At 39.0% G+C, this 15,986-nt stretch overlaps 1 protein-coding gene across 1 annotated transcript; it reads right to left on the bottom strand.

Moving 5' to 3' along the window:
* Positions 1–871: 871 nt before the first annotated feature.
* Positions 872–3,902, bottom strand: DKK1 (dickkopf WNT signaling pathway inhibitor 1). Its single transcript, XM_007182833.2, has 4 exons — positions 3,537–3,902; positions 3,138–3,300; positions 1,827–1,970; positions 872–1,703 (listed from the first exon to the last, which is right to left on the bottom strand). The coding sequence occupies exons 1-4, from the start codon at positions 3,780–3,782 to the stop codon at positions 1,450–1,452; spliced, it is 807 nt and encodes a 268-aa protein (XP_007182895.1). The 5' UTR covers positions 3,783–3,902; the 3' UTR covers positions 872–1,449.
* Between the last annotated feature and the right edge of the window lie 12,084 nt (positions 3,903–15,986).

The raw sequence follows: 15,986 nt of genomic DNA, 5'->3' as shown, positions 1-15,986 counted from the left end.
GCCCTTCTTTGTTCTTTTCGGAGAAAGGGTTTCCTGTTTCCTCTCCTCTGTTGTGCTTTATCGGAGATGGCAGGCCTTAGAACTGGCCCTCCTGGCACGTCAGCAAACCAGCACATGTAGAAAAAGAAAGTTTCTCCAGGGTGAGGGAGCCGAAACTTCCAAACAAAAGGAACGTAACAGCAGACATCCTGCCAGTTCCCTTCTCAGGGAAGAACCAACCCACCCTTGTGTCCTGTTGGCAAAACTCCTTGAAATTGAACCACTTCCGGGAATACAAAAAACAACAAACATTCTAGGACATCTGTGTTATTTAAGGAAACTTTTTAAACAATTTATCAGTCACTGTCCTCTGGAGTCCCTTAAAGCCAGCATTTTGTGGTTTTGATGTAGATGTTTGAATATTACAGAATGAGTGTAAACTGGGACAGTTGCTCTCTCCTTCCCCAGTATCAGATTTGTCAGTATCAAAGTTGGCAAATGAAAACACAAAGCCAGTTTAGACTTCATTTCTATGGGTTTTCTTTTGAACAATATACCCCTATCCTCTTCCAATGAACAGATTTCTGGTTGAGCAAAAACTGAAATATTCAGTTCACCTAGCAAGAGAAGCAAAGAACAAAATGAGAGAGGATTTGCAATTTTTAGGTAATAATTATTTAAAAATCAAAGTAATTGGAACCAAGTCTTCCTGGCATGAAGTAGTATTTAAGATACTTCAAACTGACTAATTTGGTACAAAATCTGCATGTATTTGTCAACTGTATTTACACACACACCACACACATAACAGCCCTCTAAGATCACACTGCCAAAATTTATTTATACTTGTAATATTTCATGGTATTAAAAGTTAAATTTTATTTCAAGGACTATCACAGCCTAGAGATAAATATAATCCAAGCACTGAGAGAGTACATTTTGGAAAATAAGCTAATATTTTCATGATAAATCTTACATGCCTATCACTTGTCATTCCAAAAGTTCCTTACGTTCTAGATTCTAGAATTAAAAGGGGAAAGGCTTTTGTATTTAAGAAGTATAAGCTGAAAGTATTTATTTCAATTCAATATGGAATAGGCTGAAAGTATTTATTTCAATTCAATATAGAGTATTTATCAGAATCAAGATAACAATGTATACAAACATTTACATAACAAGAGGAACAATAGACAATGCAGCACGTTTAGAAAAATAATTAAAAGTTTTGTTGCATTTACAGGTAAGTGCCACACTGAAAATTTACAACACAGTAATTTACTGCAATCAATGACAGGGGAGTTCCACAAAGAAACAAAGCTCTTACACTCCAGATTTTCAGAAGGTATTATTGGAATGCTTAACTGTAACCACAGAATTTGTACATCCTTAAGGACTGAGCTCACAGAAGTCACAAACAGTTTTCATAGCATATATTATGTAAATGGAGTCCACTGTGTTCAGACAGCTGGCTTAGTGTCTCTGACAGGTGTGAAGCCTAGAAGAATTACTGGCTTGATGGTGCTCTTTCTGTATCCGGCAAGACAGACCTTCTCCACAGTAACAACGCTGGAATATCTCCAGCCCGTGAGAGCCTTTTCTCCTGTGCTTGGTGCACACTTGACCTTCTTTGAGAACAGGTTTACAGATCTTGGACCAGAAATGTCTAGCACAACACAACCCTGTAGCACAGTCTGATGATCGGAGACAGACAGAACCTTCTTGTCCTAGGAAGACAATAGGGAAAGTACATGGTCACTGCTAAGCCTGCGTTATTTCATTAAGGTGATCCGAAAGACACTTCTGATGTGCTAACAAAAAAGGATGAGTCTTTAGATCCTTTAACCTACCTTTGGTATGATACATTTTTGAAGACAGTGTAGTTCGTCTGGAGTACCCATCCAAGGTGCTGTGATCATTACCAAAGCTTTCAATAATGGTTTCCTCAATTTCTCCTCGATTGAAATGACTGTGATCAGAAGGCATACATATTCCTAAGGAAACAGGAGATAGTGATTAACTCCTGAGCTGTTACTTGTTACTGCTAATAGCTGTGACAGTGGCAGTCTGTTATGCCTGCCCCAATCTGAGATACCTCACTGTAGTGACATTAATTTAAACACGAGCCAAACTTCCTTCCAAGTGTTAAAGCAAAACTCCCCAGATGGACAGAAGCATCAGTCTGTACACTGTGCACTCACATGTAACATCCCCAATCTAGCCACTTAAAATACTTTCCCACCAACTGCGGTAGTGGCAGTGAAATTTCTGCCCATTTTAATATCACCCTTGGGGTAAGAAAAATAAAATCACTTAAAAAATTGTTTTTAAAAATAACTTCTCTGCCCTTGGTGCTATATAGGTACTGCCAGACTAAGTTAAGCAAATGCAATGCCTGCTGCCTGGAAGATTACACTCTTTACCACCAGTTACTTTACTGTATAATTTCTATATTACAGAGATTTAGTTAGTTCACCCGGAGTATTACTGGGTCCTAAGGAGGATCGCCACCCTTAAGTTTATTTCTGGAGACTTCTTTGGCTGAGTCTACCTCTTTGAGACATTAAACTTTTGTGGATCTGTGGTTGGGGGGAGGAGTACTTATTTTAAGGTAGCAGGAGGTAGAGGCAGAGAGGGATGGAGAAGCCAGGATGTGAGGGCATCAAGATCTCCTTTAAGAACGGCCAGCACAGATAAATCACTCTGTCTTCTGACTGACAACTGTTTGAACAGGGATCTTGAGGGAGAGGCTAGTCTGGCAGAGCTGTGAGAGGCACCATAAGAAAAATGGAAAAGGCAACTAAACGCCCAGTCTGGTTTCCTTGGTCTCTGTATAATTCCACCTCCCTCCCCATCTTCTTTCTCAAGTGGTATCAAGGCTCTCTCTAGACAAATTTTTATGGAAGGGTCCACTCTGAGGTAAGACGTCGTGTTAAGTAATCGAGGGGCACAAAGGGAGATAAGGAGCTCCAATACCTCTCTGTACTTCTCTTTGCTCCCTGGTTAAACACTAACCTGAAAACATTTCAGGGGAACCTCGCACACTGAACTCCCATTTGCAGGTGGTGGCACAGCGTTCTCAAAGCTGAGAGCATTGTCTCCCAACTGTAGGCGCACAAGCGCGGGATGGTTTGAGTCCGAAAGGAAGCTACCCGACTCACCATTTTTGCAGTAATTCCCAGGGCAGCACATAGCGTGACGCATGCAGCGTTTTCGACGCTTCCTGCAGGAGAGGCAGATTTGCGCGCCTGCACCCGCTCCGCGGGTGGAACTCGCGCAGTACTCATCGGTGCTGCACTCCTCGTCCTCGGCGCACGGGTACGGCTGCGGGAAGGGGGCCAGGAGAGGGTGAGGCACCTGGGCAGCCAGGTACCACACTCCGGGACTCATCACGGTCCCTTTCTGTCCACCTCTCCAAAAGCTGCTGCTGCCGGCCGCTGCTCCCAAAGGCAGAGTTTCCAAATGCGCCTTGAACTGCACACAGCACGTTCTACGCCCTCCTCCCCCAATAAGACCCCTTCAGGGTTACAGCGTCCCCAGGTCCCCAAGACCCTTCTCACCTGGTAGTTGTCAATGGTCTGGTACTTGTTGCCGCCCTCCAACAGAATTCCCGGAGCAGCGCTGACTGCGAAGCCTGGGTGCCCGGCAGCGCCGCCCAGCGGTGGGGGTAGGTTCTTGATGGCGTTGGAATTGAGAAGAACCGAGTTCAAGGTGGCACTGACTCCGAACAGAGGGTGACCGCAAAGAGCCGCAGCTACTAGGGTAACCAACACCCGGGCAGCACCCGCTGTGCCCAGAGCCGTCATCTCAGAAGGACTCAAGGGAGACAAAGAGAAAGGAGGAATGTCGCTTTGCAAGCCTGGTCCCCGCGAAGCTGTGCTGGCGCAGCTGCGGAGTCAGGGTTCCGAGAGCCTCCACCGGTCCCAGAGTCCTGACTGCGGGGCTCTGCTCCGCCACCGCCACCGCGGCTGCCTTTATACTGTGGGCTGTGAGCATTCCGGCCCCTTGGGGGGGGAGACAACAAAGCCGGGTTGGGATTTCAAAGCGTTGGGAGGGGCTGGAAGGGGGTGTGTTTGTGTACATGAAGGGGAGCCTTTGACACTCTTCACCCCGCCCCTCCCTTGCGCAGTCGTTCCCCTGCCCAGCTCACCTTCGGGGTGATGGTAATCAGTGAGCATTAGAGGAGACAACTTTAATAAATGCGGGAAGTGGGAGGAACTCGGGTGTCCTTCCCTTGCAGTAGGGGTAGGAGCATTGAGATCTGAAATACTTTTTAGTCAGGCATTGTGATATTCTCTGCAAAACCGCTTTTCTCCTTTCTTCTTTACGCCAGTACTATTTTTTGTTGTGCACACAAATAATATTCAGTATTAAATACAGCCAGATCAGTAATTCAAAGTCTCTACCAAAACGTCTCAGCGAGAGGGCCAGGTGGCCCTTGCAAGTTGCTGATTAACCCTTTAGAGTCACGGTTTGCAGATTTGGGGTGAGATCCTCGGTTTTAAGTTCGTTCAATTCCTCCCCCCTTCTTCCCCTCCCCCCCGCCCCCACGAGAAAAATGTGCAAAGAGAAAGACATTTGCACATCAAACGAGGGTAAGAAGGAAGAACTAATTCTCTTTTGATGGGAAGTTTAGAGAGGGAGGCGAGAGACTGGTGTTTGGAAATTAGATCAGGGGTGGAGGGAAGAGGGAAATGACCATCCGATAATCAAGCTATTTAATGTTGTTCTTTGAATCCGAGCAGTCGCGGCAGTAGATGAACTTGATTAGGCAGACGCGCAAGATCAAAGTGGCAGGAGCGAAAGCGGACAGGGTCCAACGGCTGGGTCAGTGGTCCTTCCCTGATTCCCCCTTCTCAGCGGTGGGTTAACGCAGGGAGATAAGAAACCCTTAAGGCTTAGCGCCTTCCTCATTAGTATTTCATATTGCCAAGCTTGAGAACGCCTGTGTTTGATTCCAACTCAGACAGTTCTCAGAACCAGGGAATACCCGCTCTAGGGAGATAAGAGACTAGCTTCTGGAAAGGGGAAGCTGAAAGTGAATTTGTCGTCATGTAAGTCAGTGTATAAAAATAATAAAAGTAAGGCTAGTGTGTAAGAATGCCGTCCTGCTCATGCATTGCAAATAATTGATTCAACAAAAACATATTGGAAGCCTAGTGCCCTGGCAGTGGTCTATCCTTCGTGTTGTTGCCCTGTGGGGGGGGGCGGTGGGGGGGCGGGTGGGTGCGGGGGTGCATTGAATACAAATATTCTAACTAAAGTAATAATACAGATAAGAAATGTACACAGTTCTCTTTAAAGCAGGTTGATGTTATTAGCATCAGAAGATGGACAACTGCTACGTGAATTTAGAAACAGAAGAGATGATTGAATAATCACTGTTGAATGAAAAAGCCTAGGGTGTATTTATTTTGTGCTCCCTAACCTCCAGGGTATTTATAATCACTCTACATACCGACCTACTATATTGATTACACCACCAATTGTAGCCAGTGGTAGTCTTGCAGTAGTATAATAATCCTAAAGTTAAGAGAGGGAGGGGTAGTTTTAAAAACAAGTTTGTAATCTTCTGTGTTCTAATTCTTTGGGTTTCAGAGGTCATATTAAGAATATCTTTTAAACAATTATTTAATAATGCCTCTATGTGCACTGGTGCCCCTCCGTCCTATCCCAAATTCTATCTATCCTGTGAAATTTCCCCTGGTTTACTGATAATTCCTCCTTAAAATTCTAACATGGATTAACTCCCACATATTTCTTTAGATTTTGTTAAGAACATGTACAGTAACTTAGACTTGGCTACTACTCTAAAAATTTTTGGAACAAATTGAAATTCAGAAACAAAGGGGAGGTTGTTTATATTGGCTTTTTAAAAATGAGCCTAAGAAATGAACAAGCCAATACACCTTTTATTGAGAATCAGCAATGAACCAGGTCTCCCCGGGGCAGATATGCCATGACCCTCAGCCAACATGAAGTTTATATAGATGGAGAGGTATTGTAGAGTAAAAAGGTAAAGGCATAGGGGATTTTAGGTGCCATATTATCACCTGCAGAATATTGATAACAATGTCAGTAATCAATGTGTTGAGTACCTTCCATGTGGTAGAAAGTCTAGAGTCTGTCTTAAATTCTTACAGTGTTGAAATGTGGAGAAAGAATCCCATGCCCTTGGGATGGATTAAAATATTTCTTCCTACTCCCATTCTCCTATTTAAATATTTAAATATACAATATGCTTTGCCACACTGAAAGCCAATTTCTTTTCCTCTTTTTGGAAGAGATGGTAAATGTTAAAACATTTAACGAATTTAGTCCATTAAGAACTTGAATTCACAAATGAAACCATTGTTTAGAGGCCAAAAAAAAAAAAAGTGCAACAGTTTAATCAGTAAAAGGAAAACTTCAACAAAAAGGCATGTTGCAAAAAAAAAAAAAAAAGGCATGTTGCATAAATTCAGTCTTCATCCCTGAACATGTACGTCTGTTATGGTCTAATATTCATTAAGCTTAGACAGAGTCTGTTGTGTTGAGTTAGGGAAGCTAAGCCAAGATTAGGGTTTCATGAGCGGATCCTTCCCCACTTCCCACGTTCCTCCTGAAGTCATGATTTGAAAGCTAATAATAGTGAATTGGTCAATATCTGAGTTCCTACCGTGAGCTAAGCACTGTATGTGGTATATGTGGTGCTGTGTGAAAAAAGATGAGTACTCAGGTTATCTATCTACAGATAATTTAGAGGGGGGGAGGGGAAGTAAGCTCTTAAATTATACAAGAAAGAACTTATGTAGGAGGTCCTCAGAGAGAGCTGGGTCTGTAGTAGGCCAACCCTCTGTTCCAAATGGGAAAACTTAGTTTGTCGATGGAATCTCAATTTGAACATCCTTTTCATGATTGAGTTTGCTCAGTGGCCACAAAAGAGCAGGATGAGTAAGGAGATAAAGTGAAGTTCGTTGTTCCACCAGCATCCAGTTTAAATTCAGTGAGTGACCATTATATGCAGAATGCTACCCTAGTCCCTTTGGGAATATACCCGCAAAATATTAAAGGCAGCCTTTTTGTCCTCAGAAAGCTTTCTGTCTATAGTAGAGTAGTTGGGGAAACAAATATACCTACATGGAATGGAGGAAGAGCTTTTCCAAAACAGATTATGCTTTGGTACATATTAGGTCATGGGGAAGATTATATTTTGGGACATATTAGGTCTAGGAATTGTGACCAACAAACCTTGGGAAAGAGTGTTCTGATGACTCTGAGTCTCTCCCAGCAGATAGATGACAGAGGTGATAGAAGTTGGGGCAGGTGTATTTAGTTTATTAGGCCTAGCTTATTTAGGGAAACCCTGCCTCTTATTTGATCTGGTTTAAATAGAACCATAATTAATGCAGTAAGTTTAATACTGTGAATTAGATTTTAGAATAGGTGAAATGTTTACCAACGTGGAATTGAACCACATAACTCAGGAAGGGTGTAATGTGTGCCTTCCTCACATTCTAAGCGCTGTATGTCTGGCATAGACTATTCATCAGCCTCTTCATCCATGAAGGAGACAGGAAAATACACTCCAAAAATCACCATGCTGTTTTCAAACTGTTTTCCATCTTTGCTATTTCAGATTCTTATGTAACTGCTACATTTTTAATTCATTACCTTCCTCTCTTCCTTTCTTCTTCCTCCCTCTCTCCCTTCCTTCCCTCCTTCTTTGCTTCTTTCTTTTTGTTAAATCAAAGGAAGCAGATCTGTTGCCATTTAATTTTACTTCACTGGGAAACACTGAATAAATGTCATTCCTTATGGTGAGTGTTGCCAACATTTTTGGAGTACTGATCTTGAATTTAGAGTAGGGAGTCCTTATTACTGAGTTTAGTTTAAAAAAAAAAATTCTTATGACTTTCTCATTGGCCTTTAAAAGATTTGGGTCTTAATGTTCTTCCTGATGTTAAAAGAGCTTTTAGACCAGGCCCAAGTTACGACTCCCAAGAGGATGGATTAGGTTTTTCTGCACTCCTCACTCAAAAAAGAAGGCGAATTTTGACAATGATTATGTTTATTTGGTCAGTGGAGATGGCCAGCCCTGATAAATCAGGCTCCATGGTAGCTTTCTACCCTAGCTCAGAAGATGTGTTTTACAGAAGCAGGACGTTAAAAGCTCATTTGAGAATAGAGCTCAGAACCCAGAAACTTTTAACTAAAAATCGGAGAGGAACTTTTCTGATGTCCTGCACTCAGAAAGGTCCTGTGGTATGTAGTTACAGAGAGTACAAAACTGCCCTTTAACATTCCCTAAAGGATTTGACATTTCCAGCCATGAAGACAGACCAATGACAGCAGAAGGCAGGATGCAAGATCCTCTTAAAACAATCTCCAGAGCTAGAGAAAAATCATTTCCTTCCATGTCACTGAGTTCCTCTTATTACCCCCTATATAATGCAAGCACTTTGCAAGGGTCATGCCCAAGAAAAGTGTCGTGCCGTGGTTTCAGGATTCTGGGGCTGGAACACTGCGCACTGGAGACTGCTACTGTGACAGCCACCAGCTGGCTGGTTAATATGGGAACTTGGTCAAGCCACTTCACTCTCAGTGCTGGTGTTGGTCTTTCACTTTTAAAATGGCATGGGGGGGGGGCTGGTTGGAGAGGTCCCTTCCGACTACAAAAGCATCTTTCTCCCTCCCCTCCCCACCTTTCTCTCTCTCTCTCTCTCTCACTGTCTCTCACTGTCTCTCACTGTCTCTCTCACTCTCTCTCTCTCTCTCTCTCTCTCTCTCTCTCTCTCTCTCTCTCTCTCTGGACTGCCAGGGCATGGCCTTTTGTACTCTGATTAAATAGGCATATCCTGCAAGAGGCCTGTTCTTTCAGGCAGCCTAAAGGTACAATTATAATCCCTGGCATCAATACTATATTTTGATTTTTTTTTTCATTTTAAAAAATTTTTGTTTATTTATTTTTGGCTGCATTGGGTCTTCATTGCTGCACATGGGCTTTCTCTAGTTGCGGCAAGCGGGGGCTACTCTTCCTTGTGGTGCGCAGGCTTCTCATTGTGGTGGCTTCTTTTGCTGCGGAGCACGGGCTCTAGGCACACAGGCTTCAGTAGTTGTGGCTCGTGGGCTCTAGAGTGCAGGCTCAGTAGTTGTGGCACACGGGCTTAGTTGCTCCGCGGCATGTGGGAATCTTCCTGGACCAGGGATCGAACCCATGTTCCCTGCATTGGCAGGTGGATTCTTAACCACTGCGCCAACAGGGAAGCCCTATATTTTGATTTTGAAGAAAGCATACAAGGTTTAAGTCTTTGGAAATAAGGTAAATTACTTGAACCAGGTGATATTTTTAAAAAGATGGATATATATATATATATATAGAGAGAGATTTCTAGTTTACATCATACATTCTCTTGGAGGAAATTCAGCAAATAGTGAGAGTTCAAAAACAAAAATAAATGCCATGTGCAAACCCACCACTCAAAGGAAACCACTGTTTACTTTTAGTTTCTACACACACATGCACACAAACACAGGCACATATATATGGATGGAAAGCAAGAGAGAGAGTAAGAAATATTTTTGATTCACAAAATTGTAACGTTTTAGAGCTGAATTTTTTTGACAATCACTAAATCTGAGACTAGTGCATTGTAATGGGACCTTGAGGTGAAAAACAGAAAGCAGGACCTTGAAAACACTTTTGTGTCCCGAGACCTGGTCTTAGAATCGCCAGGGAGTGGACCAGGATATGGGCTAGAAACAGAACTATTAATTTCAGCGGGGAAGAGGAGCGATGTATACATTGTGCAAGCATTATTCATCACCCTTAAGTCCCAAAAATAAAAAATAATTTTCGGATGAGTTCAGGAGCAGAGAAGGGTGGAAGGAGGCAAGTTGGGGGAGCTACCAGTTGGGCAGATCCAGAAACCTCCAAACTCGTGCCCTGTGCTCCATACCCAGCCTCCAGCCCTGGATAATTTCCCAGCAGGCAGGCCCCGGGGTGTCCTGCACTTAACCAAGCCGCGAATTCCCATTGTTCACGTGCTCCCGGGAGGCTGCTCACGGTGGCTGCACTTTGGTGTCACAACCTGTCGCCAGCATACAGTAGTGTAAAATGAAGCTTGTTTAAAGACTCTCTTTGATGAGTGAAGATCAAACGGCCTGGGGACCCCCGGTCTTAATCAGACTTGAGCCAGGATGGCATTTTCACAAATAGTCCGTTTGCTCGGCTTTGAGCAGACTTTGTGCTCAGCACATTCATCCGGCTGCGGGGCGGGTAATCTCGGCTGAAGCCTCTTGCCTGGTCGCAAATCCATTCACACTACAGTGGCTGCTGTTGGTTTGCTGTGTCAGTTCATGGGCAAATAAATATAGGGCCCTTCTGACTTAATTAAAGTGGGGTGAGAGGAAAGGTGACTGAGAGGAAGATAAAAGCTTCGAGCGACATCAGGCTACCCTGTGTCTGACTGCAAGTGGGAGAAAGCCGCTCTTCTGCTGCCCCCTGGTGGAAGTTCCGTAGAAGTTCTTCATAGGGAGGATACAAATGATTTATTAATCACGCAATTTACTCTTGAGATTTATTTTCCAGGTTCAGTTATTTGCATATTGTATACCTTCTTCATGTTTCAGCATCTTCGAAGTTGAATAATCTCTTGTACTTCTTACTATTCCACACAATTCCTTGTTCACAGAATAATTTAAATCTTCGCAAATTAGAATTAAAATGACAACTGGGATCCAAGACATAGGTTCTCAATAAATGTTCATTTTGTTCGATTGAAGTTGAAAGGATCTATATTGCATTACTAGATAAAAATGTCAAGGTATACAGATTGTTATAAATATTCTATTATAGGGACATCCTAGGCCAAGTAAATATATTTTTTTAACATCTTTACCGGAATATAATTGCTTTACAATGGTGTGTTAGTTTCCGCAGTATAACAAAGTGAATCAGCTATACATACACATATATCCCCATATCTCCTCCCTCTTACGTCTCCCTCCCACCCTCCCTATCCCACCCCTCTAGGTGGACACAAAGCACCGAGCTGATCTCCCTGTGCTATGTGGCTGCTTCCCACTAGCTATCTATTTTACAAGGCCAAATGAATCTTAAGAAAGCTCATATATATATATATATAACTATTCAGTGAGAATAAAATTTTAAAAGAATATTAATTTTCATATATTTGAGAAAATAGTAACCGTTTCAGAGTTCCATGTTCAAAAACAAAATACAAACTTATAGGCTTATGTAAAATAAGTTATAATACACTATTTAATATCAGTACTTTCATTTCTTTAAAGCCAACATGTTATACAAGTAGAAAAAGAACAGTAGAAAAATTAATAAAACACATGCTAGAAATGCACCTCCTACATAATATATGTAGCTGTTAAAATTATTATTGGTAGTTATATATTTTTATTATTTAACAGTTAATAATTCTAAACTACTCCCCAATTTTTTCTTATAACTCATTTTCCTTAAACAGAAGTCCTGGCAGAAAAAAAAGTGTTCTACTACTAGAATTTCTTTTAACGAGTAAAGGATTCTGGAAGATATGTGAGAAACACTATCTCTAAACATTCAATTCAAGAAATATTTTTGTGTACTAAATTCTTAGCTATGTTAGATGCTAAGCATAAACTTGTACACTATTATTTCAGTATTATAATCTAAAATATATTTACAAGAATGACTTTAAGGTAAGAAGCAAATTGACCTCAATCAACCTTTTCAAAATGTCATTGTTTTGATTAGACCCTCTCCACAATTTTTGATTGGGCTATGTTTTCCACCAGTATCTTTATTTTCTTCTCACAATATTATTTTGATACAGCTGATTCTATTTACAACAAGAAAGGCACTCTTTAAAGTGGGCTCTAAATTTAAAAACAAGTGAAAAGCATTTTGCAAATATCAACAGTTTTGTGAATTCAGCTTAGGCACAAGTTTACTTAGAAGGTATGGAAGTGTCATGCAGAGAATCTAGTGCCTAATTAGCTTTCTATTAAAAGCATATCCCCCTATCACTTTCTGCTAATATCATTTACTACTATCATTTGCATTTGCTAATAATTTTAACAGGGAACTGTGGCTAGAGCTGTGAAGTCTAAAGCTAAAGCTGTATTAGTTTACTTCATTTTTAGAGTTGTTGATTTGCAGGCAAAGTTCTAAATTTATCTGGAAAATTACCTTGCTGTGCTTTTATTAGTAGCTGAGATTAGAAAACAAGTAAGTTAATAAGTAAGTAAAAAAATAAATGGAGCTTTTACCTGCAAGTGTGTGAGAAATAGGAGAGCTTACCATTATGAAGTATTTCCATCACACAGATGCAACTGATGTAAATAACCTCAAGAACATAGATGAATAGTCAAAGTAAAACACTTAAGAAGTGATGAGTTTTGCATATTTACTACCTTGTTTTTAAAAATATAATTTATTTAATTGTAAATTTATGTACTTTAATTTTTAAAAATGGTAATCCCTGGGCATTTCATTAAACGAAAGTTAGTTTCACCAGACTCAAATTTACCACATGGTGTTTGTTCTCAAGGCAAACACACCTTCAGTAACCCATTCACTTCTCATGGTTCCTTTCCCTTAGATTTTGTCTGTTTATCTATTTCTTAATCTGTTGTCAACCTTTCAAGACTTTTAAGAAGAACAATATATATATATATATATATATTTACTCAGTATTTACATTTTTTTTTCAGTAGGAGGGTAGGTTTGAATAACCCAATCTGCCATTTCCCCTGAAATGAAAGTTCTTTAACTTAAAAATATTATATAAATGCTATCAGACTGTTAATCATGCAATTTTTTCACTCAGCATTGTTTGTGAGATTCATCCATATTAAATTTAGTTAATACATTTCTTTTCACTTCAGTATAATATTCTATGGTCTGAATATACCAGATTTAATGGCCTATTATCCCGGTGGTGAATATTTTTATTTCTAAATTTTTCACTATTTCCAAATCTTCTGTGGGCATCCTTACATATATCTCCTTGTGAACATTTGTGAAATTGTTCCTAGGAAATATAACAATGAGCAGAGGTACTGAGTTGTAAAATATAGACATTTTCAACTTTAAGTATTACAAAATTCTTCAAAGTTGTAATAATTCACATTTGTACCAGGAACATGCAGGAATTTTGCATTGCTCCACATTTTGACCAACATTTTTTATTTTAAATTTTAATTTGCAAATCAGCTGGATGGAAATGGCTTCATTTAATTTGTCAACTTACAGTTACTGATTATTAATGATGTAATACCCCTTAGGCTAAATAATGTTGATACACAAACCAGACAAGAACAGTCCAAGAAAGGGAAATTGCAGGCTACTCTCTTGAAATCATAGACACAAAAATCTGAAATATAACATTGAAAATTAAAAATACCAGTGTTTTAAAATTATGTCATGACAAAGTTGAATTAATGCCACAGAAGCACTGGTGGTTTGTTATTAGAAATCCATAGCATCTTCTGCCAAATATATTGCAAAAACAGGTTAAGAAGAAAACCATGTGACCATTCCAATACATGCTGAAAAGGAATTTGATGCAATTCAATAGCTGGTCATAATTTTTAAAAAGATTGACAAACTAAAAACTTTTTAACATAATTGTATGTATATAAAACCTATATCAAACATCTAATAAAATTTAAAATCTGGAAAAAGGAAAGAATGCCAAATGTAATTTTGTTATTTTATATTTATTTAGGGTCCTAGTCAGCCCATTACTTCAAGGAAAAAAATGATTGGAACTAGGAAGAATGAAATAAAACATTTTATTATACAGAGATGATAGTATTATCTTCAGAAATAACACAAGAGATAGACAAATGAATTAGTAAAATTTCAGCAAGGATGCTGGACATAAGATAAAATGTACAAAAAAATATTGAATTTCTCTGTGCCAATGAAAGAGTTCAAGCGTTCAAGAATATAACATTTTTTAAAATGTTATTTAAAAAGCAACAAAAGATGTTCATGGATTCTATTATAAAATGTTTTAAAGAATTTTAAAAAGTGTAAATAATAAAGAGGTATAAATGTCCATGGGTGAAAAAAAAATGTCCATAGGTGGAAAAAGTATAATAAGGTTATAATTGCTCCTCCAAATTATAAAAGTAGTTCTAATCAAAATCCTAAAAGAAGTTTTCATGAAATTTGACCATCTATTTAATATTTATATGGAAGAAAAAGACTATAGCTAAGACAATTTTAAAAACAGTAACAAAGGCAGGGAGGGAGATGCCCAATAAGATATAAAGAATGTTTATAAAACTACATTAATTAAACAGTACTGCTGAGAGGGGCAAATATATGTAGACTTCCAGTTTTCTCCCATATATTTTCTTTTATATGTATATATGAATGAATGAACTAGAAAAAATTGTCATCTCTATGGAAAAATAGAAGTAAAACAGAGTCCCACATATTTTAAAAATTTATTCCAGTGACATTAAAGACCTAATGTAAATAGCAAGTTTTAGAATTTTCAGAGGTAAATAATAAGAGTCTGTCTCTGTATCCTTACAACTTCACAAAGGAGTCTTATAATGTAAGACACAACTCATAAACTATATAAGAACATATTGGTAATTTGACCACACACAAAAAAGAGAACTTCCTTAAGAAGACATTAAAAGGAAGGTGAAGAGAAGATATTTGCAATATATATAACTTACCATATATATTGCAATCATTAATCGCAATTAATTTATTTTTAATTACACTAATTTTCCCTATTCTTAGTCTATACATAAAAAGATAAGTGAGAAGATAATGCTGTTTTTCTCCTTTAAGTGATGAGTGATACAAATAGGTTATTATTATTTTTTTTAATGTTATACCACCTTTGTGTTTTTGAGGTAAAGCCAAGTTGGCTACCTTTAACATGATACATAGTTCGATTAGTTTTGCTAATTTCTTTTAAATTCAATTTTTATTTTATATTATAGTTGATTTACAATGTTGTCTTAGTTTCAGGTATACAGCTAGGTGATTCAGTTATACATATACCTATATCCATTCTTTTTCAGATTCTTTTCCCATATAGGTTGTTACAAAATATTAAGTAGGGTTCCCTGTGCTATACAGTAGGTCCTTGTTGATTATCTATTTTATATATGGTAGTGTGTATATGTTAATCCCAAACTCCTAATTTATCCCTCTCCCCCCAGGTTTTCCCTTTGGTAACCATAAGTTTGTTTTCAAAGTCTGTGAGTCTGTTTCTGTTTTGTAAATAAGTTCATTTGTATCACTTTTTCTTTAGATTCCACATAAAAGTGATATCATATGATAAGTGATATCATTTGATATTTGTCTTTCTCTGTCTGACTTAGTATGATAATCTCTAGGTCCATCCATGTTGCTGTAAATGAAATTATTTCATTCATTTTTATGGCTGAGTAAAATTCCATTGTGCCACATGTACCACACCTTCTGTATCCATTCCTCTGTCAGTGGACACTTAGGTTGCTTCCATGTCTTGGCTATTGTAAGTAGTGCTGCAATGAACATTGGGGTGCATGTATCTTTTCGAATTACAGTTTTCTCTGAATATATGCCCAGGAGTGCAATTGCCAGATCATATGGAAGCTCTATTTTTAGTTTTTTTTAAAGAACTTCCATACTGTTCTCCGTAGTGGTTGTACCAATTTACATTACCATCAACTGTGTAGTAGGGTTCCCTTTTCTCCACACCCTCTCCAGCGTTTATTGTTTGTAGATTTTTTGTTGATGGCCATTCTGACTGGAGTGAGGTGATACCTCATTGTAGTTCTGAATTGCATCTCTCTAATAATTAGTGATGTTGAACATGTTTTCACGTGCTTTTTGGCCATCTGTATTCCATCTTTGGAGAAATGTCTATTTAGGTCTTCTTCTGCCCATTTTTTGACTGGGTTGTTTGTTTTTGTTTGATATAAAGCCACATGAGCTGTTTGTATATTTTGGAGATTAATCCCTCTTCAGTTGCTTCATTTGCAAATATTTTCTCCCA

This window comes from Balaenoptera acutorostrata, chromosome 16 (genome assembly GCF_949987535.1).
Source record: "Balaenoptera acutorostrata chromosome 16, mBalAcu1.1, whole genome shotgun sequence".
NCBI lineage: Eukaryota > Metazoa > Chordata > Mammalia > Artiodactyla > Balaenopteridae > Balaenoptera > Balaenoptera acutorostrata.
Note: the sequence above shows the minus strand (reverse complement) of the source record. Positions and strands in the feature narration are given on the sequence as shown.